The sequence below is a fragment of the Xylaria bambusicola genome (genome assembly GCF_022495145.1).
Source record: "Xylaria bambusicola strain CBS 139988 unplaced genomic scaffold F5B22scaffold_4, whole genome shotgun sequence".
Lineage (NCBI taxonomy): Eukaryota > Fungi > Ascomycota > Sordariomycetes > Xylariales > Xylariaceae > Xylaria > Xylaria bambusicola.
Genome location: NW_025953557.1, coordinates 92,905 through 116,232, shown reverse-complemented (window position 1 = coordinate 116,232; position 23,328 = coordinate 92,905). Strand labels below are relative to the sequence as shown.

Sequence of the window (23,328 nt, the reverse complement as noted above, 5' to 3'; positions counted from 1 at the left end):
AGCGTTCTGCGCGCATCTTCTCTTACGCCGCGGTTCGTACAATTTCAAGCCTTTGCTCTTTGCCGATCTACTCATTTAGTCCGATTTGTGTCTGGAGAGAAATGATTTGATGTATACTGACTCGAGATTTCACTTTAGTACTTATATCGTAAACCGCACTCTGAGGATGGCTGCGACGTCGTCTCGAGACCACCGATTATGGCACCCTACTCGGGGCATCTCTTTCGCGCCGGGCCCCGCGTCGCCTGCATCTGGCGCTCCGAACGCGCGCTCTATGGCAGACAGTCCGGCTGGGGCTAGCCAAAACCTCGCTTCATTGCAGCCGAATGGTACACCCGACGGTGACGCAATCGCCATCACCCACGAAGCACCGACTCCAAGAGCTCAATCAATACTCCTGGATCCGGGCCTGCAGACACCGGCGGAGACTGCTGGTTTATGCGCTTCAGTACAGGTTTTGGCAGATATAGAGGCAGATGTTGAGGCAAATGAGCTGGATAAGACAGCAACTGATGATCCTCCACCTGCCGTCCTTGAATATAAGATGGAAGATGATTTATTCTACGCTGCTAAACAGGCTCCCTTGGGCTCACCTGCATCTTTTTGGTCCTACAAGCAGTATCGGCGTACGGCAGACGATGGATCCTTACAGAAAGTTACGGTGCACTATTGTCGCACCAAACATACCATGGAACGAGTCTGCAAGCAGTATTTCATGGATGAAAAAGTCCTTGGTTTTGATTTAGAATGGATGGCAGACTCGACTCGGCGAGACGGTGTGAAGAAGAACGTTTCGCTGATTCAATTAGCGAGTCCTAGCCGCATTGCACTATTTCACGTTTCTTTGTTTACAGACACCGAAGAAATGGTTGGGCCGTCTTTTAGAAGTCTCATGGAAGATCCTAATGTCTTCAAGGTTGGCGTTTCTATAAAGGGTGATACAACAAGGCTGCGGAGATACCTTGACATAGATTCACAGGGATTGATGGAACTAAGCCACTTGTACAAGCTTGTGACGTACTCTAGAAATGGGCAGCATCACAACATCAACAAGAGGCTTGTGCCACTAGCAAAACAGGTCGAAGAGTATCTACATCTTCCGCTGTTCAAGGGCCAAGATGTCAGGGCAAGTAACTGGTCAAAACCCTTGGACTGGGACCAAGTACTATGTAAGTCTTCGTATTCGTCTACACCTTGCTCATTTCGAATCGCTTATGCATGTTAGATTCGGCTTCTGATGCCTACGCTGGATTGCAATTGTAGTAAGTAGTTTTTTGAGTATCATGTTTCTTGTCCTAGCTATCCGCAAAGTACAGCATCCTTTTCAGGTTGATGGCAAACCCTAGAGACTCCTCACGTCCTGAAACCCCCAATTCACGCACAGGATGGGCAGGTACTGACTTAGCATGATATAGCTTAACCTTAGATCATCACAGGAAACAACTGGATCCTTGTCCGCCCTCTCCGCATCGTGCAGAACTAAATCTTGCGATTCGACTCGCAGACGGCATTAAAGCAGCTCGATCAACCGAGACATTGGAAATTGACGAAGTGACGTCTAATGATTGCGTCGCTGGACTGCCTGAGGAGACGACTGTTGTAGAGACTGTTGGTGCCGAGAATATAGAGACGGTGTCTCTGACGACTCTGCGCAAGACCAGAACAAGCATTGCCTCTAAGGAAAAGTCTGCATCGATCTCGCCAACGCCAAAACTGCCTGAGCCCCCTAAAGATTCGCGCGTTGAGGTGGCTGAAGACCGGGCGGCTTCCTACCGAACATCACACCCCAAGACTCGCTCATCATTTGCGCAGCTCCGAGCGTATTTTCTGTGGCATTGCTACGATTTACCGCCTTCCACTATCGCGCAGCTACTTCGCGATCCGCCTCTGAAGACCCTCTCTGTGGTCCAGTATATCATCTTCGTAGTGCAGGCGGAGAAACTCCCTGTCGATCGCGATCGATTGCGCGAAGTCGCAAGCTTCCTCCCCCAGAATACGCTCTGGGGTAGATTCCCTGTGGTTGCGGGCATGGTGGCCCCCACCGAGGCCTGATGCATCACACTCACACGTTCTGGTAGATTCCAGTCTTCTAGATCTGTTGGGGAAACATGTCTATAGAATTACGACCCAATGTCCGATAGAATCACCTGGAAGAAGCGGCTTAAACTTGTGGCGTTGTATAGTAGAGGGCTTCTACAGGCTGTGTATGAATCCAAACACGATCGCGATGTATACCCTAAACAGTACAATTAGTATATATAACAATTGAATCTCCCCACATGTTCTTCGTGTTCCCTTTTAGTAATCTATCTATCTAGCGGCATACCAATTACACAATTGCTCTAAAGGTGCAAAAAATGGAATGACTAGTCCTGATTCCTCAAGTCAAACGGGATTCAGATCAACGTTTCGAATGCCATGTTGTTGCAGGGGTGGGATCAATGCTTGATCATCTCAAGAGAATCTTTGCCTTATGTATAACGTCAAGTAATGTGTTTATTTACAAATTTTGTTTGCCTCGTCATACACACGGTAGTGTTGCGACGAGCCTAGCTGGAGGCTAATAGATCTTGCCCCCGATTGATCTGCACCAACTTATCCTCGCCGCCACTGACGATGCCGAATGTCTTGTCCCACGCAATACCGAAGACCTTGACGCCGCGTCCCGGAACCTCGCCCGCCATCCTCCGCTGCTTGGAGCCTTTTAGGCTCTCGCGCTCGATGACGTACACGGACTCGGACACGCTGCCGCCGCCCTCGGCTTTCGTCGCGGCCCGCGCGCTCCGCAGGTCCCAGATGCGACAGGTGCCGTCGTAGGACCCGGACACAAGGCTATAGTCGTTATCGGGGCCTGCAGCGAGACTCGACACCATGTTCTTGTGACCACGGAGCGTCAGCACCGACGTTGCGCTAGCCGACACGCGCGGGTCCACAAGTGTTATATGGCGCGCTGCCGTCGCTGCCGCAAGAAGCACTGAGGATGACGCCGTGCCCGGATTCCGATGCAGCGGCGTCAATGCGAGCAAAGGGTGCGATGTGGTGATGACATTCTCGACCTTGGAGGTCGTCAGGTCGATCGTGCGGATCGTGTGGTCTTGCGAAGCTGAGTATGCAACACTCGCGTCCGTCGGATCGAAACATACAGCTGTGGCCGTCGAGTTATGGATGGACATCAGGCTCAGTGGCCCGCGCTGCGATGCTGCGGACGCACCGGCCAGTTTCCGCTTCTTAGACTCCGATGCGCCGGCGCCGGGAAGGAGGTTGGCGGGTGCTGCGGGCGCAGAAGACTTTGATGTCGTCCAGAGCCCGATGGCGCCATCGGCTGAGGCACTGAGCACGCGGCTGGTAGGCCCGTGGACGTCAAGTGCTTCGACGCTTGCGCTGTGTCCGTATAACTCCAGGCTCGGCTTCAACGAGCACGTCAGCCCACCGTCTGACTCGGCGTATTTCCATATGCGCACTGTCCTATCGAGGCCCGAGGATGCGATTTGTGTCGAGGAGATAAACTTGGCGGCTTTGGCACTCGCGGTGTGACTACCAACTGAAGACTTGACCAGAGATTTCCCTGAGGGGTCCCAGATTTCCAAGAATCCGTCATACGATGCTGACACGATACGGTCCTGGTTCGGTGCTAGCTTGTCGCCAGACCAGATGCCTGCGCGCGAGGTGGCCGAGAGCACGTCGACGTCACTGATCCAGTCACTGTGTTCAAAGCTCGCCTGGTGCACCGGCGGGAGCAAACTGCGCACGTACTGAACTGTTAATGTCTCTTCGGCGTTCTGGCCGTGGGCCTCGAGGTATTCCTGCAATGATGTCCGAAGAAACTCCCCATTTATTAGGAAGTCAAATGGTATCGGTGAGGAAGTGTTGAGCATGGAAGATGAGTTAAGAATTCGCGATAGGCCATAGCGCTTTAGATCTACGATCTCATTAGCAATGCACCAGGCCATCAAGGGTATAGACATGGCTTACCCGTCGGAACTACTATTAAGCTGCTGCTGTCCTCTGGCAATTTTAGTTCGGGAGAGCTTGTTGTGAAGTTTACGCGAACTTCTTGGGGTGCAGCCATCGCCGGCTGTCCCATTGGGGTGTCCATCTCAAGGACGTGCAATCGACTGCCGCAGGTCTTTGGGAGTAGTGTGACGGATGATGGGCTGAAAATTGCAATTGCCAGCTAGTCGATATTAATATACACTTTTCCAGAGGGTTCGCTAGGTGGTGTTCGTCTCTTGATTAAAATGGTAAAGAATCCAGAGGTTCAAAGGTCAAGCTAAACGAAAATCCAGTGGTCGACAGTACCGAGAATCTACTTTTGTGGAGTTGCTTGATGCAGTTCAGGAACTTTTTTTTTTTGCAGGGGTTCTCAAGCCCACTGCAGCCTCGCTCAGCCTTACCCCGCGATGACAGGGATATGAACCAATAACAGAGGGCTTGGAGGGGTAGTTGAACTACCTAGGGAGGTACTGTGTAGGAGCCCCAGCCACAGTGAAGCTAGTGCCCCAATTTTTCAATTTACGCGAAAACGCGTCTCCTCTCCCTTGACGCGTTTGCCCGCTTATCAGTTATCGCCGACTGTGTCTGTCTTCTTGACACAGGAGGCATCCACCTATGGCGATACGACGTCCTGTACAGGAATGAGTTATACTAAAATACAGCCATAATGTCACAGATCGATGGTGTACAGGGCAGTTTGCTCCACGAGCCTACGTGAGTTCCATGGGAATGTGCATTCCGACTCCATAGACCTGGTGGAAAAGGGAGCTAACTCTTGCAATCAGGGGCAAGGTGGAGGATGAGTTTGAGCGGACTACATCTGACTACAGACCGTTGCACTCTTTCAAATTAGAGAAGGAGAAGTCATACCAGCAGCAGTTTGCCGATATGTACTTCCTTCGGCTGACCAAGCTCAAACCTACCGTGGAACAAATAGCTTCAGAAGCTTGGCGTGACACGGTAATCGGCAATGAACCCGCCAAGAAAGTTGAGCGAGTCTTGGACATTCGACAAGGCGAACTGTGTTGGGTCGCCGGTACTGTTTATATGGAAATGGCACTGAAGCCTAATATCCTTGACGACGTCTCCAAGGACGTGAGTGACGCAACCAACTCAAATGAGGGCTCATGCGATGCCACTACGCACAGGGCTAATTTTTGTTTTTAGAGATGGCTCTCAGCGCCTATGACGAATAACAAGTACTACGCCGACGACGGTTCAGATGCCGTGACTCTGGAAGATGAGTCTGGCCGCATTCGCCTAGTAGGCGATTTTCTCAAGGATGTAATTCTAGTCACGGGATGCATCGTCGCTGTCATGGGCACTGAGAACGTAAATGGCGAGCTAGAAGTCATTGATCTCAAGTTCCCCGACTTACCTCCGCAACCAGAACGGTGGGCTGTCTCAGAGCCCTCTTCGACGAACGGGGACGGCGATTCCAAGAAACCCAAGGACGAGGACGAGGAAATGAAAGACGCTCAACCCAGGAGGGGTAGCGGCGGGAAAATTGCCATCGTATCTGGACTGGGTTTCTCAGCCCAGGACGCGGGCCACGCCATCGAGCTCAACTTGCTCCTCGAGTACCTCCTAGGCGAGGCACTAGACCCTACCGCACAGCGCGAATTGTCACATATCAGCCGTCTCATCATCGCGGGTAACTCCATATCGCTCGAAGAGCGCCAGCCCATCGATGAGGACTCTCTTGAGAAAAAGATAGATCATAAAAAATATGGTTACGACAGCAGCACATACAACGCCCAACCCTCACAACTCCTCGATGATTTCCTTTCCGCGCTGCTCCCCTCCATCCCCATAACCCTGCTCCCCGGAGCCCAAGACCCCGCAAACACAAGCTATCCCCAACAGCCCATCCACCCAGCCATGTTTCCAGAGTCGCGCGCCTATACGGCGGTGCCGGGTTCGACGGAGAGCGGTTGGCTCGACACAGTGACGAATCCCTGGGAAGGCGAGATCGAAGGGTGGAGGGTTCTCGGCACCGGCGGGCAGAACGTCGACGACATATTCAAGTATGTCGGCAGCGACGACCGTCTGGGCATGATGGAGGCCATGTGCAGGTGGCGGTGTTGCGCGCCGACGGCGCCTGATACGTTATGTAGGTCCACCAACTCCTTGAATAATCACCCAAATCTCAGATCTCGAGCTTCGCATTCCTTTCGTTTTATTCACCCCCTCATCCGCGCGCGAAGGCATAGATGAGCCTTAACGGTACTAACATCAGCTTAATAGGGAGTTACCCCTTCCAAGACGACGACCCATTCGTTATGTACACCTGTCCGCACCTTTACATAGTAGGCTGCCAGCCCGAGTTCGGCACCAAAGTAATCCACGGCGAGGACGGCCAGGCGGTACGGTTGATCGCGGTCCCGTGGTTCTCTGCCACAGGGGAGATCGTGCTGGTGGACTCTGAGACGCTTCATGTGTCGAGAGTCAAGATCACTGCGGGGCTAGCTGATACTTAGTGCATCGTCAAGGAAAAATCAATGCATCAACATTCACAATGAAATCTCTCAAATGAAGAGCAGCAGGTGGCTCAAGAAGCTTGGGCTTTTCCATAGTCAACTAGCGATACCCAGTTAGAGTGGGAGAAATCTACGAGATGATATCCCTCCAGACCTATCCTACACCTTAAACCTGTCCATGTACAAGTACATCTACGATGGCAGAGACGTTGGGAAAACAACGCATAATCTTCATTGCTAAATCTAGAGTCTAGTATGTCTAGCGTCTAAATAAGGGCAGCGGGAAACTAAGTATAAATCTACCTACGCATGGTGTATGTAATATGACTCATCCAGGGGATGGAGGGAAATGAAAAGATAATAGAACGCATTGATCAGATCGCCATCCGTGTCTCAATCGTACTCCTCTTCGCAGCGCATGAATCATGGATCCTCGATCACAGCGCGCTACGCTAAACTCGCTGTGCACGCAGTGCTGTTAAAACTCCTCCGCGGTGTTTCCCTCAACCTTATCCCAATACACCGTCACTCTATCGTCGTCGGCGTCGTCCTCATCTTCAAGTACTTCCTCCGTAAGCGTGCCGCATCCACAACGCCCATTTTCTTTCTTCTGTGTTCCTTTCTGGGCCTTCAGAAGCTTCTGTTCATTCACTTCGTTTCGTGCGTGGAAGATACTCAAGTTGACAGGGCTTTTTTTATTCTTGGTCCCAGCCTTGGTGCTAGACTTATCCTCCGGCTCTGTAGTGGATTTCATGTTAGACTTGGAGTTAGGTTTGGTTGGGAGCTTTGGATTTGGTTTCGCCCTTGTTGTCGAACGGGTTCGGCCTCGTAATGGTGGCTCGCGAAAACCCGGGGGCAAAGACACAAACTCATCTTCACCAGACCCTTTCGGGCCACGACCGTTACTAGGGTTGGTTGCAGGTCGCCATACTTTGAATTTGTTAACTACTAGGTCTGGACTGTTGGCTAGATGTTCAATACGCGTAGCCAAGTTACGCAAGCCTGCCAAAGCACTTTCCGCCTTTTTAGCCCGGAGCATCTCCATAGCTTCAACATCCCTGGTCCTATAAATGACAGTGGTATCGGCGTCTCTTTTCACGTTTTGATCGTTAGCAGCGTCCTCTGTGCCGTGTTTGTTGCCTTCTCTCCAAGCCTTGTTCTCATCGTTGAAATAGTAGCGCATATCGATATTAGTCTCCCAGCATTCATTGTATTTATCCCAGGCTAGGACACGCACCCATTGGGTTCGAATCTCAAATAGCGCATTGTATCCATTGTAGGAACCTGCTTCTTCTTTTAGATATTGGCAAATCGGAACTGTTTTAGGCTCAAGCATCTCGTAGTCGGGATCCAAGTCTGCGTTGCAGAGGGCGGGAACTTCTAGTGTGAGTGTGTGCAAGTTAGCGGGGTGAGCGAGATCGCTACCAGGACGGAACTTGAGAATAGCTTTTGTGAAAGCCTGACGATGCTCGTTAAGACAAAGCCGGTTACGATGGAACTTGATCCTGACATAGCGGATTAGATGCCCATACTTATTGATCGGCACTACACATCCATCGAAAACCTCGTCTATCACCGTGCCGGTATGGCTGGATGCTACTTTTGGATCCCGCAAGTCATAGGCGAATGTATTCTCCCCGAAAAGAATCCGAAGGCCTAGATCTTTCAGCATACGGCATGTGTATAAGATGGATAGTTGTAGGCGAGGACGTGAGCGTGGATACACTAGTGACCAGCCATTAAAAACAGTAATGTCATGCGGCCATCTGAGTATATAACGAAGAATCTCGTCGTGGATCTCGGCGGGTAGGTCCATAAACTGCTTGAAGGCAGGGTGTCGTTCAGCAGAAGACTCTTCAGTCGGCAGAGACACGGGTAGGGGGGCAGGGGGGCAGGAGGATGGGCCAGAAGATAAGGGTGAAGAGGGGGGTGAAGATGGAGCTGGGGGTAGTGATGGGGATGAGGAGGAAGATGAAGCCGATGATTGGGAAGAGGAAGGCGAGGGAGAGGGCGGGTGGAGTCGCGGTTTGCTCGACCTTGGCTCCCTTGCCCGTCGTGGACGGCGTCTTGATATCTCTATCATCGGCCTATGAGTAATTCTTTTTCGCTTGCGTTCAGGGCCGTCGTCGTGGGCCGGGTAAGCAGATCGCTTCCGAGTGAGTAAGAGGCCAAAAAGACCAGGAAGATAAGAAGGTTGCTCAAGATAGCGTGCTTGCCGCCTAGCAGCCTTCCGAAGAGCCTTCACTTTTTGTTCAACTGCCATCTTCTCCGACGAAGGCTCTGCGCCCTCGAGTCCACCAGACCTTCCTGCACGAGGTCTCGACAAGTTGCTTGTCCTCATTTTTTTTTTGTTAGTGGTAGGTGAGGCAGCGTGGTGTGAATAAGATGAATGAGAATGTAGTTTGTGCCTGTGAAGTTCTTTTTCGGGTAGTCTGATATCACCAGCTAGAAAGTCTGCTACTAGTGGAGAGATGCGATATGCGAAATGAAGCAAAGCCGTGTGTTTGATCTCGCCAGTATCTAGACGGTCAACAAGTTGACTGTTCTGAATTCAAACTAGACAAGCACAATGGTCATTGATGGAATATGTGAGAGGTATAGAGATATGCTGATATAGATATCGCAAATGTAATGCTGCTAGTGAAGCATAAAATAAGAGCAAGAGCATTCGGGGCACTGAAGCCAGAGGATGCCGTGTTCAGTGAGTATGAGTTATGAATTACTGACATGCACTGAAGGTAAGCAGATTGCCCTGGGCTGTCCTCGACTTCTCGCTTTTGAGGCCTTAGAGATTGGCAGTATCTTCAGATGGCGTTGGGAAACCGCACGCGATGATTCTCATAGGTTAGTGGTATGACAAACTAACCAGGCAGAACAGCCACGAATGGGGAACATGCCAAGTAGAGACTCGTGCTGTCGAAGAAGAAGAAAAGTTGTGGTAGTTATGATGTTTTGTGGCGTGGAGGCTGATTGCTCGATTGTTGGCATCAAGTAGCAACTCCCGGCAGAAATGGTGGGCAAGAAGGTTTATGGTTGTGCCTGCCGTTTTTTGTGCAGTAGATGAAAGAGGTAGGGAAACAGCACTACCTAGTAGCAGTGTAAGGATGGATGCATCAGTGACTACCCTATTTTATATATTGCAGTTGGTCTTCGAGTTGATCGGGCGATCTTCACTTCCACTTCATTTTGTACTCGTAGGCAGTTCGACGGAAATAAGTAGAAAAGACCTTGGATGCTGGGCAAGGCTTGCGGACAATCAGTCGAACAGTGACTCCACTTGCTTTGGAGGAAGACACTCAAGCTTAAGAAGGGATCAGGGATTTGAAGTTGATATGAGATCAATTCACAATACCGTAGGCATGTGGAGGAGGATTGAAGCACGCGAAGGCTGAGCAAGAATAGTTTCTTAGACTTCAGCATTTCGCTTCACGACAGCAGCCCTACTTTCCTACAACCTTTCTTCACCATTAACCTTTTCTTCTTCTAAATCGAGTTCCCGCTATTGGTAAACCCCCAAAACACCGAATGTTTGTAAGAAACTTACAACCTCATCTCCCGACGTGTGAAAGCCACTCATTGCCGAGGCCGGGGTTGAAATATACATATACATTTGACATAGCGGTAAAATGACCATATGTTATCTGATGAAATGTCGAACATACATACAATAGAGCAGGAAGAAGGAAGGGTTCCAAAAACAAGAGCATCAATGCCTAATCAAACACATGTAACTCGATAAGATGATTGAAATATCCCGCTTAGAAGAGCCAGGGGTAAGTATTCGTTTCCATATCAGAAACCAGCAATACCGGCACCGATAGAAGCGCCGTAACGTCGTGGGGCATCGCGAATGGTCAACAGTAGTCCCGGAATACTCATCCATAAGCACACGGGTGGCATACAAGCGCGAATCTAGACACCGGGTAGTGTTATCGCTTTCATACACATTTATCAATGCGGGGGTCGGCGTTATCAGGGAGATAGGTGATTTACGACTAGAATTAGATATCTCCGGCGCGGTCAATTTCTCAAATCGAGCACAAGAGTCGAGGCCAACTTAGCAGTGCCCACGATACTTTAGCTACGCCTGTGTTTCAGACCATAAGTATGAACTTCAGATAGCGTTGTGCTGTTTCGACGAATCAAAGGATGAATTTAATAGCCGCAAACTTGCTCAGCCAATCATATTATATACTGATCTCTATCTCCGCGGAAATGTAGTGGTTCTGAGAAGAAGCTCAAGTACTTCCCCAACGTCGTAGCCTTGATTCAAGTAAAGAAGAGGCCCGACTAAGAGATACCAAGTTCATGTTTCTGGAGCACTTCTGTCTTTTCTTCTTCCTTCTTCTCTAATTCATTCGATATCATTATCCATACCGCAACCTTTTTAAAATTTTCGTATGCTATCCAAATATGCCTTTTCTCTGCAGAAGCAAGAGCAACCAATGTTTCCGACTATAACGCCGTTCTGATTGCAAACCGATAACCTTTTCTTTTAAAAACCTGAAACGCCGAGCTAATGGTGCGTATCATCTTGTCATACAACACATGAAAGATTCTATTTTCCTCTGTTCACGCATCCAACAAGTTGAACACTGATGGATAAGGTGCCTTTTTGGAATAGTCTGAAACTGATAGAAAGCTAGAGGGGACGATCTCTGATCGAGTGCTAGTCCAGTAGTGTAGCCCTAGGTTTAATTCGCTCGGGGACATTTAGGCGTGATCGAAGTTGCACACTCCCCAGACAGACGGAGTCCCTAACGAGAACTTCATTGCAGCCGTTCTGGTATCCTTGTGGGTTGCATGATCGAATATGGAAGTAGTCGCAAGCTTCAAGAATGATTCAGAACGGGAGGGGCTATGCTAGCCAGTCTTCTTCGTCCCTCTTCAAGCCTCTCATCACAAGGCCTTCATCGAAAGAGTCATCGTCTCCGTCTCCTTCGTTGCCATCCTGTCCCTTTTCGTTGATGTTGGAAATATCAACGGTCGCGTCCGGTTGTTCATACGTGGCACCGTCCTCGTCATCGAACATCCATGTCATGCCATTGGCCTCTTCTTCCATGGGGAAAATTTCGCGTGCGTATTCTTCAAGGCCTCGTGGTCCTTCCCACAATGCCAGTGCATCATCAGGGCACCTATCATCAAGCTTCTGGTCACCAAAGTAAGGCGGTTGTTTATCGGCGTCTTTGTTGGACGGTGAGAACAACTTCTCTAAACCTTCGAGCTGCTCCCGATATCCCTCGGGTATTTTTACTTTGACTTCGATTGGTCCTCTCTTGTACCTCACCGGCCTTCCAACCCCCTTCTCAAAAGCATGACATGCTTCTAAAGGAGTTAAATACTCATAAGCAAGTGCAATGCGTTTCCCATTCCATTTAGCAGGCCCGTCTTTGAATAGCTGAATAATAGCTGGCCCAACATCATGCTCTGCGTCTAACCACGGCAATTTAGCATCTGGGTGGAAAGGGGCTTGCCATTCAAAAGAATTGTCAGGCTTCAGCTCCATACAAAATAATGGGAAAAGAAGTGAGGTGAAATTATTGTTATAAATGCCGGTATAGACGAAGGTAGCAGGTAGCCCAATTTTTCGAACATACTCCTCCACCTCGTGTTTTGCTGCCCAAAGAGGGAGAGACGGCCACGAGGAATTGTATTTAGAGTGATCTGGCATGGATGAATAAACATAGTGCTGCACACCAACCCTCTTCGCTGCGTCTGCAATCGCCCGTCCTATTTGGAGTTCGTTTCCGTAAAAGGTTGTGTTAATGAAAGCCAATTGAGCACCGTTGAAGAGCTCAGTGATTAAGCTGTGGTTTACTAGTATACCCGGGAGGTCACCATGAGCAGTGACGTCCTGTTTATCATCTGGCTTCTTGCGGATGTATAGTTCTCCAACAAAGACGGTCACATTCGGGTTTGTGGCTACCTCCGTAGCTATGACACCTTCAAGGTTCCGGAGTTGAGCACGGACTTTGAAACCAACAGCCGTCGCTATCCGGATCAGTGAAGCAGCCTGGCGGCCACTTGCATTTATAACAGCGATCGTTTTGTTAGGCGACGGTGTGGAGCGCTTTAAAGGACGGAAGCTCAACGAGTTGTTCCTCGATACAGCGGTAAGTGGTGAAGATTCCGAGTATGAAGATCGTGAGTGCTTATGCTTTGAATACTGTACAGCTTTTGGTGATCCAATTTGTTGATCGCCCGGTGCTGGGCGGAACACCAGATTAGTCTGGATTGGAATAGGATTTGATGATGGCATGGCTGTTTTATATTGCTGGGCAAAAGCAGAAAAACCTAGCGACGAGCGATGAATAGAACGAAAGTCCCAGCCGATATCCAGGGTTCTCAACCTACCGCTGCTATGAATTTGGAAGCAATTAGCATAGATAGGAAAGCTGCTGGCCTGGTTGAGAACAAAGGAATAGGTCTAATCGCTCCTTGAATCACCACTTACAAACCAGCAAGAATACTTCAGGTGCCGACAATGATGACTATGTGTGGTGGCTGGCCTTGGGTTAATGATGAAATAATGTATCGTGTCCAGTGTAGATGTGCGTGATAGGCGAGTTATATTTGACTAAGGCGGTGGATTTTCCGGTATCCAGAATGTAATATGCTCTAGCATGGAAAGCTAGAAACTTTTCAGTGAGCTGGCACGCCTCGGAGGCGAGGGAGTAGGATGGTTTATTACACGGAGCTAACGCAAAACCGTGGGGTAGGATCAGATGAATTGTCTGGGGCAGCAGACCCTTCCTAAAATCGAAGTTGTCTGTAGTCCGGATGCAATGATTGATGAAACGAAGGACCCAGGCTGTCACTAGGTCCGGTGTGAAGATAGGTGGGTTAGGTAATAAAAGTTGACACCGACAAAAGCGCAGGTGAGGCGGCCCCAGACAGATGTGAACTGCTAGAACTCGAGACAACTCTCAGCCAATATTTCAGCGCCACAGAGGGCCCGTGAACGCAAAGGGGCCGCTCTCCTTGCAGATACGGGGATCAAGTACCCCGGGTAAAGCTCCGTTTGGCTTTTGTAGCTTCTCCTCTATGGCTAGCCTAGAGTAGATAGACGGATGGATAGGAAGGCGATAGGTCGGGGAAAGAGGCTGAGGCGAGGCCAGCAGTCTGGTACTCCACGTCTGGGGTAAAAGTTTGTGACGACCCAATAGGGACAGGCGAAGGGTTTAAAGGAAGAGATACGCGGAAGACGAGGAGCTATAGCAAGTGGTAGGTATTTGATATTGATAATACCTACCTACCTACTGTATGTCGTTCGTTCAGTTGGCGAGATAATAGGCCGCGGGGCGGCTCTCGGACGATAGGGTTTGATGGACCGGACCTTACTAGCGAGCCAAATGTCGAAAGTCAAATTTATCAGATCAAGTGACAACGCAACAGTATGGAGACAGCAAGCAATTAGTGGAGAGTCGGTGGTTAGGAAAAGTACTTGAGGGAGTACTATGTAAGTAGGCAGGGAGGCAAGTGACGAGAGCACCTCATAGGTGGGCGGGTGTGTGTCGTTAGACGGGAGAGCGACTCCTTTCCTGGCTCCCCCTCGACCCTTATCGCGGATTCACTATTCGGACTAAGGGCGGGAGCCTGCCTCATCAGAAACGTTATCTGAGTCGGTGGCCTGATAAGTGAGGAGTGAGCATAGCAGGTAAGAAGTAAGTAGGTAGGTAGGGAGTGATAGAGAGATGCCAAGGGGTGTGTGCGTGTAGTGCAATACCAGAGCCTAATCAAGCACGACCGGGTTCTGTCCGTTCTGTCTACCCAGGTCCAGGATATGAGCAGATTACAGCAGATTACCTAGGTCTGCCTATGTAGATTACATATGTAGGTGGTAGGTATGGCATATATTTCAAGACTACCTAGCGTACCTGTAAGTACTAAGTAGCCGGAATCACGTATTCAGGCCCGTGTGCGGGCTTCATCTCCAGATGCTTTGATAGTGCGTATGCTAGTCAATATGCCTACCTCCCTATCGCCATGTCTCCCTAGGTACTTGGCATACTATACATGTACGTACTTAGATAGAGTAGCGTACAAGACGGTAACCCGTTGGCATATTGCCAGAAACGCTGGTGCATGGGTGGATGGTATCAATCAGCGTGCGACGTCTACGAGTAGCAGTGAGGAATGAGGGACCCGGATGGGACGAGCGGCTCCGATGTCGTTCGCGCGGATCGAGCTGGGACCTGGCGCCTTGGTCTGGTCTGGGAGTCTGGTCTGGGATGGCTGAGGATGGATCTTTGTCACCGGCGGCTGTGCCAGCACGCACACACCACCGCTTGTACATATCCAGTACAGTCGCAGTAGGAATGCCGATAACTGGGTCTGCTGGTACCACTGTTACCTAATTGTGACTGTTTTCTTTGCATTCCATGACGGGGCACAGCAGGTCGGAGAGACCTCTTGGAATAGAATTGTACAGTATCTAGAGTACGTAACTATGTAATCCGCCCGTGTATAGAACTTTGCACGTTTGGGCTAGGTGATTCTCGGCTCATTTGAATTCTCTGATGGCCCGCACAAGCAAACATCACTAAACTACACTTAGCAACTGCCTGATGGGTAATTTTGGCAATGGGGAGAATTAATCTAAGAATACAACAAACATGCCTTATACCTCCTAAGTACTGAAGGCAGGCAGGGCAAGTTTCCACTATCAAACGGTTTCATCCTACCATGGTACATGCATCTAAATGGTTGGCTCTGCTATAAAGTGTGTGGAGAGATAGTATCGATGAGAACTAGGTTAGCCATGAACGGTAAGTATGTACATAGCTCTACCCCTTGTCATCGATCGACCAGCCATGCAGGGAGACAACAGCCGTGCTGTTTATTTGCTAGGTAGGTCAAGGACTTGCAGCAAACAGATCTAAGGTTGAAGACCAGTCCACCAACATGGGGCCGAGAGATTGTAAGTACATAGTAAGTCAGGTTGAGATTCAAGGGAGGCCCCATCGTCAGTGACCAGACCAGACCGGCTCGACATCGGAAGAGCAGCAAAGACCAGCAATACCACGTGCTACATGTATACTTACAAGTACGCGCCTAACACGTAAGATGTATTTACATGTACATACAGAAGAAGAAGTATGTAGGTATGCATATTTGCACATAAGTACATTTACAGGGATGGACCGACTGCTCTTGGGCACGTGGTAGATGGTGTTATTTGGTAGGCATCTTGTGAAGAGATATATCGTCTTGTTACATAGTAGAAATGACTTAGTGCAGCACACTACTGTGTACTAGGTAGTAGTCGCGTACGCGTACGGACTTCACCCAACTACTATGTATGTACCTACATCCATATAAAATGGATGTGGGAATAAAATTGAGCAAATGTTCACATGATCAAATACTGCTATTGCTCCGGCTTGCACTAGAGCACACTACCTAGGCACCATACTTATAGATACCATGTCCTACGAAGCTGGTTACCATCAGTTATATGTACATTTAATCTGTCAGGTCAGTGACTGTCCCTTCATAACTCCCTAGCATGGGATTAGGTAAAACCAACAGCTGCGGTTGGCTCGGCTGGGGTGTCTCCAGACAAGCCAATAAGGACGACGATTTTAGAAGCCCTCTTATCGTTTTCGGTACCCGGTTTTCTTTACGGCCTAGCTGCAGGCTGTTTTGCAGAAATGGAAATGCCGGCCGATCTTGCGTGTCTGCACTACCTACGGCGTGATTCCCGGGGTTGTCATTGTGGCCGTCGTATAAATAAAGACCTACCGGTACTGTAAGTAAAATGAATATAATATCCACACCTACACCAAGTAATCCTGACCTACTACCTACCTCTACATATATTCACATATAGGTATTCACACCTAGGGCTCCAGCCCGGCCAGATCATTTTAGCGGTATGAAGACACCTGGGCTGAAAATTACTAGGGATTTTATTATACTTAGATACCGTGACGTGTGGTAGCGTACGGGGTACAGTAGGTATGCCCTTAGGGCTGTCTAGCCTGGGACTACCGTGCACCACCACACAGCATGTACAGTAAGTGGCTCGAGTGGTAGTCTGAATACTAAGTAAGTAAGTAGAGTTGATGGCCCATTGATGAAGCCAACGGTTGAGGATCAACCGCTAGAAAATAGTTTGAACGATTCCAAAGAATCCACATTTTTTTGGTCTCGGACAAGTTGTTCGCTAACAATTTTTTTTTCTTTGCAAAGAATTGGTCTATAATTAGCTAATAAGTTGCCTCATATACACGCTACGTACCTAGGCAGTGAGGGGTGAGAGAAGGAGACTATTTGGAAGAAAAAACAAAAAAAGGATGTAGACACTTGGCTAGTGCGGGGAGAGTCGGCAGGTCAGCTCCTCGCTGTCGTGCAAAAACGGAATCTCATAGTACAGACACATACTGTCCGTGTTGATGCATGAGTAGGTAGCTCCTATATGTAATAATATAACAGTTGCTGTGCAGCGGGCGGTTCGGTATCGGAAGCGGTTGGAACTTCATGCCAGATACTGCAGGTAGTGAGTGACGTTTACGCTAAATCGGAAGAAAGGAGCTCGATGCTCGATGTGATCAACAGAAATAGCAATAATCAGCAACCTACCTACTTAGGTAACCTATCTACTCTCTCTCTATGTACATACACGTACAGCTAAGTAGGTACTGATCAGGATATGCGGCCAGCCACGCCCCTTGATTAATTGGTTCGCGGGGTTCGATGCATGTGATAGAAGCCACGAAAGAACCAACGTCGGAGAGAAAACTGACGACCTGCAACTCGCCATACCCACTCAACCTGGAAATTACATAGTACACCTACACACCTACCTGTTGACCGCATCTGATAGGTGCAGTAAGTAGTATCGTGAAAGTACGTAGTAGACCGGCTTCAATTTCTGCCTACGTGTAGCTCCAGACCGATCATACATACCAAGAAACAGGTATACTTTTAAGCGCCCGCTCGAGTTACATGAAGAGGAGTAAATGGAGTAGCCCATATCGGCTTGGCATCGGCGGAAGAAGAGCCCATCCTAAGGCCATTATTGAATTTATATCACACGGTGAGATTCCATCATGACGATTCCATCGGCATCTAGGTGGACACAGGGGGGTCAACCGGTCCGCGATAAGTCCTTGACCGGGAGGTTGGGGTGTAAGATCACTTACTAGGTATGTACCTACTTGATTATTGCCTAGCTGCGTAGGTCCGTCCCTATTACGTACAAGTTCGCCAACTAGAATAAGCTTTTTGACAAACGTGATTTTCCCTTCTCCTACTAAAATTTATTTTTCTTTAAAAAAATCTTTCCTGTACGTAAACCTCGGTCAAAGAGCTATCGAGGAACGACGTCATGGTTGAATTTTCTTGGCTTCTCTGGACAACTCCGCGGGCCTTCTTTCCTACTCTGTCTGTCTCTTGGTGTCATTTTGCTTTTACTGTATGTAGACAGACACCTTTTCATGTACGGATGCCCGTCGAAACACACCGAGACAGAAGCAGCAATATGGACTTACAGCCGAGCATCCTGCTTTGTTCCCACTGCCATACTTGATCATGAATCTTTTCTTTTTCCTCGCTTACTTTCGGCTTATTATCGAAATACAGTTACCTACCGTACCTGTTCATCGAAAAACCTCAGGGCCGTGCATTCGAGATACAAAACATGCGCGTGATATTTGAGCGATAGGTTACATCAGCAGGAAATAGGCGAAGTCGGAATACAACATGATCGATTGCGGGGTATTCCTGTTCATGATACGATCGTCTTCGTATCTGATGTACCTCCCTATACCTACTTCGTACTTAAAATATGTGCCTAGAGTAGGTTGGATGTATGTACCCCGCGGCCGCCCCAACTCCACCAACCCAAACCCCTCCTCAATCGCCTCTTTCATCGGCAGCTGGGCCTATCGAACCTCACACATCTTCGTACACATCTTCCCTTTTCAGCCTTGTCCTTCCGCTCGGAGCTTTATCTATACAGCCATCCATCTGCCCATCGGCCCATGTAATGGTGGCATCATAATTGAATGTGAGTGAGGACGGGACGTCATCTGTCATACTGTAGGTTAGACAGGTCCTCTCCGCCTCTGCCTTTTTGTTTTACCACTTTATCAAAACAAAATGATTTACGCATAACCAACCCTTCAACGACAAGAATCTCCATTGTAAGTAATACCGTGGATAGATAGACCAGCTACCTAGTCTCTACATACCAGGGAATGTTGAATTCCACGAGTTAGTAGCCAGGAAGTCCCCGAAATCATTGTACGTATTTTGGTCGATCCACTAGACATGGCATTCTACGTCAGTCAATCCCTCTACACATGAATGTGCGAATGTAGGTACAGATAAAAATGAAGACTCATGTGCACGAAAGAAAATGATTAGGTATGTACGGCGCTTACATTATGAGGAGTCGGCGGCATCTGCGACAGCTGTGGAACTTGCGCTATGTGATCTGTAGGACCCCGGGTCAGGGCATCAAATTGATTCTGAGCAAGACTGGTCAGTAATAGTCGGCGAAAAGAACTCATAAGTATCTCAATAGAGACAAGGAAATAATTGAATCGTCTCACCCAGTCGTATCCGCTCTGCATCTGTGGAACACCCCATGGGTCTGTCGTGCTCATATGCGACTGAGCATCTCCGCTATCATCGTGGCCCCCTGCTGGGACGAGATTCGGGTCCATCATGCCGAAGTTTTCAACGTCAGACGCTGAGGGCTTCATGCCATTGCTGTGATCGATGCCGCCATACCCGTCAGAGGAATGATTGGTCCAGGTACTTCCCAGACTCATATCGGCCATGGATGAGGTCTGCTCGTCATAGCTGCTGGTCGACCCGGTCGGGATGCTCTCACTCGGAAAGTCAGAATTCCTCCGCTGTTGTGCGTATATCTTCTCGAGCATCGTTCGCACGACGCTCACTGCCTTGCGACAATCCGCTACTGTGACAGCCACTGGTGAATTTAGGTCAGCTGGGAGAGTCACAATTGCGTAGGGCTAGGCAAAGACCAAGCAAGTATGAACGAACAACTTACATTCTTCCCAGACAGTGAAAGAACGCTCGAGCATCTGAATCAACGAATCCTTGTCCAAAGGCGGCGTACACGTGGCCATCCAGTCGGTGCCGTCCTCATTTTCGTTCTCCTGCTGCACTGCAAGGGCAACCACCATGTCGGCCAACAAGAAGTCGTTGATCGCCAAAGAAGCAATAAACCACCGATTTGCCGCAAGGAGGGCTCCCGGTTTGGTCGCATCAGCCAAGATGCTCTGGTAGCTTAAAAGCGCCACAGCAGCCTCGAGACACGTTCGGCGGGAGTAGTCGTGCTCTTTGAGTCGTCGAGGATCGACGAGGTATCGGCGATGCAATACTGCAACACTCGAGATTAGTCGCTGAATTCCGAAGAGCAACTTGCGCCTCTGTTGGAACTGCCAAGGGGCTATTAGGACAAGGGCTGAAATGGCGTTCCCTTACCGCATCTACCCTTCTGGTATAAAGAAGCAAGGCCGAATCGTTGGATAACGATCATCGGCGGATCGGTGACACTTTCAGAAAGAGGTTTGACCCGAAAGAATGATGGTACGCTCGACCATGCATCTTGGACGCGGGCATCGACGCGCATAATCTCGGCGTACGTCGGTAAAGTCAAGGAGTGAGACAAACGTGCAACAAGGCCAAATCCTCGCGCTACTTTCGACTTACTGATCGGATAGCTACATTCCTCAGTCAGTCATCACAACTTTGCGACTGACGGCTCCAGACAAAGGCTTCATTACTTTGTACATTACCAACATACATAAAGAGTCAATATGAATAACTTACGAGATTGGTGTATAGTCATTATTGGGGCGCGATGGTGGGAGTTCCGTGCTGTCTTCGTCAAAATCTGAGTCGAGAAGGTTGCGAGGCAGGGCTGTGTCACTCTCAATGCCATGGATCATGCAGGGTAATCCCAAGTGAAACGAGACCATCAAGTCGATCTGGACAGCGAAATTCCACATTCGCCGCCGCATCTCGCCTTCAAACGGTGAGATACGCGGCAATTTGTCGGGGTCCCTATGTAGGCCCATCTTCATCATCAAGCGCATGATGGTCGAGCACAAAAGATAACAGTTCACTTGCGAGACGCGATTGGCAAGAAAGTCGCCCTCCAGGTAAAGACACATCGCCTGGAGGGTGAAGGGACCAGGATGTGAGTACTTCCCGTACATCAACGCACAACCACACGCGCCTCGGTACTGCCGGAACCGGTCCACTGTGAAGAACTAGAAGTTAGATAATGATCATTCTCCGTAGATGAACACACAGCATGTGAGAGAGGCGTCTGCTAAAAGGCATAATAATAGGCCGGAAGAAACAGAAATGCCTACTGGCTGGCATAGAGCTATCCAATTCTAGCTCCTGTGGCGAATGGAAGGAAGAAAAATAGATGCCAAGCGCTAGGATCATGAATAAAATGGCTATCCAGTGGATGTCCGCTGCGTATCTGTCTTTGAGGAACTCGTTCTGCCATATAAAAAAGTATTAGTCCAGCTTCTTGTTCCATACTTTCTAGAATTACGCAGATAATAGTGATCACGTTTCAGTATCAAAAATTCACATACTGCGGCAACAGTTAGCGCGGGAAGACAATAGATCATTCTATCAAGTCTCGGTCCTGGAACCGGCACGGTAGGTTATGATACGTACCGTATTGCTTTGTGAAAGTAGGAATGTGGATGATATCTATCTGTACATTAGTGCATCGGTGTTTCGTCAACTTAGTAGCGAGGCTACTGGGAATCCACGTACGCTGACATGGACTGTTTGCATTGAAGTAACGATTCATCAGCCTGTCCATAACACCTTTGCTCGGTAGCAAGGCTATCAAATCTTCTTTGTTGCGAGGAGCCCCCCTCGACAGCATGAGCAGTTCGCTAGGACCTACGCTCTCGTACGGATCTTCTTCTACAAAGTCCCAACAAAGTTCGATCGGAGTTAGTCATCACATCCCTAAGGGCGATCTATCAATGTACTTGAAGGGGGGGCGGACTCCCATAGTCACACCTCAAGCTGGATTTTCTTGAGTTGTCACGTAGGGAACAGGATATTAATACCTGGTATCACTTACCATCGAGATCTGAGTCTTCGGGATCCTCGAAATATGTTTTGAGATCCTCGAGCTGTTGATTTGTCTGTATTAGCTTCCTACTCTGCCTCAACAGTACTCGAGCTACTCACGTCTTCTAAGATGGCCATGAAGTGTGTGCCGCCTACGTAATTCGTGCCCCGCTCATTGTAGACAACAGAGCCGCCCTGTTCACTTTGAGTCGGTTCGCCCTGAGTTTTATCATCGCCGGCGACGCCGCCATCTGCCTCGACCATTCCGCGCACCATACCCTCAAGGCGTTTTAACCTTGCAGCCATTGTCCTTGCGGGTTTGGTCTTCTCCACCCGAGGAGCATAGACACATGCATCTACCTTGCCTCGCTTCAAGCACTGGCCACAGGGCGTGAGGCGGTTGCATTTGAGCTTTGAGGCACGGCAAGGGTGACATGACAGCAAAACGCGTGTACGCTTGGCGGGTGCCGATGTCTCGGGTGATTGATCGCCAGAAGTGTCAACTCTACGAGGACTACTACTCCGCCGGTTGCTGTCGGTACTTGCCATACTGCAGGCTTGTTGTTCGGATATACGGGGGGAAGAGACGTTGTCCGGGCTTTCGGATCGGACTCTGGAATAAAAATCAAAAGATGATGAATAAAGCCGCAGTGTGCTGAGATCGAGATTCAATACCGAGGTTATCTTTATTTAAATAAGAATAAGACGACTTGTTCTCGGATTCTCGGATTTTGACCCCCTTGATGTTGCGCTTGACCTATCTAAAGATGTCTCTGCATACGAATGCAGGTGGTGAGACGAGAGAGTGCGGATTGCGGCTTTGACGCCTACGTAACTTAAATGGCCCACCGACGTTAGCCAAGAGCACATTCGCTGATTTAGCCCGTTTCCTCTCCTACCCCAACCCATTAGGGACACTTACCCTTGGGGAATCGCCCTGGACCCGACGTGGCGCGGAAAGTGGAAGTTGGGTAGATCAGCATAGAATTCCAAGATGGTCTTCGAGAGAAGGAGGGCCTATTTGCGTAGTGCTACATACGAGTCTTAATTCCTAGGAGATGAATTACCAGTATACAACCTCCATGGCCTCTAAACCATGAAACCGAATATAACTTGGCAAAGATGTAAAGGGTAAAACTGCAGTGAGTTTCAACTCAGTTGCCTACTAACGTATCCACGTAGCAGATATATCGGAGTTAAGACCATGGTGTTAATAAGATAACGATAAAGTACCTATGCAAGTGCTTACCTCAAGGCACGTCCTGTTTCCTTTTCTTTGTTCCAGCACTTGTACGTAAGACTCTGAAGTTGACAACTATCTACCCACGTAGGATTGATTGTTCGAAGCTAGTAATTCTCAAGTCTGGTTCGAACGAGACCAATGCACTGGTCCTTTACGGGCTAGGCACTCATAGGGCATGGGGTTTGTAATCAATGCGTTCTACGTTCCCAAAATAGAGATGTGGCCCATTTTTTACCTGTCTCACACTCTCTCCCTGTAAGTATGTACCGTTAGTCTCCCTCTACAACCCGCCGTTTGTTAAAAAATGTAGAGTTTGAATAAGCAGAAAAACAGGCGGCTCTAGTGTAATAAATACAGTATAAGACTGCGTACCTGGTAGAGAAACATAAGTAGTAGAAGATGATGATGACGAAGACAGAGATGATGGCGCCGAAGGAACGAAGAAAGAATTAGAATAAAACTCCGATAGTCATCTAATTTGATCCAGTGACATATAAGGACAATCACTCAACATCTTGATAGATA

General features: G+C 48.9%; 6 protein-coding genes across 6 annotated transcripts; 2 read left to right on the top strand and 4 right to left on the bottom strand.

Annotated features, from left to right (window-relative positions):
• Window positions 1–166: 166 nt before the first annotated feature.
• Window positions 167–2,052, top strand: F5B22DRAFT_642343 (ribonuclease H-like protein; the record flags this gene model as incomplete). The annotated part of the gene is made up of 3 exons (XM_047978109.1): window positions 167–1,169; window positions 1,226–1,262; window positions 1,416–2,052. 3 exons carry the CDS (start codon window positions 167–169, stop codon window positions 2,050–2,052), a joined length of 1,677 nt encoding a protein of 558 aa, XP_047834688.1.
• A 497-nt stretch (window positions 2,053–2,549) lies between these two features.
• F5B22DRAFT_633465 (WD40-repeat-containing domain protein) lies at window positions 2,550–4,096 on the bottom strand (the record flags this gene model as incomplete). The annotated part of the gene is made up of 2 exons (XM_047976831.1): window positions 2,550–3,919; window positions 3,973–4,096. 2 exons carry the CDS (start codon window positions 4,094–4,096, stop codon window positions 2,550–2,552), a joined length of 1,494 nt encoding a protein of 497 aa, XP_047834687.1.
• Window positions 4,097–4,523: 427 nt separating this feature from the next.
• On the top strand, window positions 4,524–6,712 carry F5B22DRAFT_334010 (DNA polymerase alpha/epsilon subunit B-domain-containing protein). Its single transcript, XM_047970829.1, has 4 exons — window positions 4,524–4,707; window positions 4,779–5,088; window positions 5,161–6,106; window positions 6,241–6,712. Exons 1-4 carry the CDS (start codon window positions 4,661–4,663, stop codon window positions 6,471–6,473), a joined length of 1,536 nt encoding a protein of 511 aa, XP_047834686.1. The 5' UTR covers window positions 4,524–4,660; the 3' UTR covers window positions 6,474–6,712.
• On the bottom strand, window positions 6,713–8,988 carry F5B22DRAFT_334011 (uncharacterized protein). Its single transcript, XM_047970830.1, has one exon. It carries the CDS (start codon window positions 8,812–8,814, stop codon window positions 6,952–6,954), a length of 1,863 nt encoding a protein of 620 aa, XP_047834685.1. The 5' UTR covers window positions 8,815–8,988; the 3' UTR covers window positions 6,713–6,951.
• A 2,343-nt stretch (window positions 8,989–11,331) lies between these two features.
• On the bottom strand, window positions 11,332–12,732 carry F5B22DRAFT_642339 (NmrA-like family-domain-containing protein; the record flags this gene model as incomplete). Its single annotated transcript, XM_047978108.1, has 1 exon — window positions 11,332–12,732. One exon carries the CDS (start codon window positions 12,730–12,732, stop codon window positions 11,332–11,334), a length of 1,401 nt encoding a protein of 466 aa, XP_047834684.1.
• A 5,930-nt stretch (window positions 12,733–18,662) lies between these two features.
• F5B22DRAFT_633462 (uncharacterized protein) lies at window positions 18,663–22,109 on the bottom strand (the record flags this gene model as incomplete). Its single annotated transcript, XM_047976830.1, has 10 exons — window positions 18,663–18,743; window positions 18,863–18,949; window positions 19,034–19,416; window positions 19,498–19,830; window positions 19,935–20,173; window positions 20,283–20,715; window positions 20,831–20,950; window positions 21,252–21,407; window positions 21,571–21,622; window positions 21,681–22,109. 10 exons carry the CDS (start codon window positions 22,107–22,109, stop codon window positions 18,663–18,665), a joined length of 2,313 nt encoding a protein of 770 aa, XP_047834683.1.
• Between the last annotated feature and the right edge of the window lie 1,219 nt (window positions 22,110–23,328).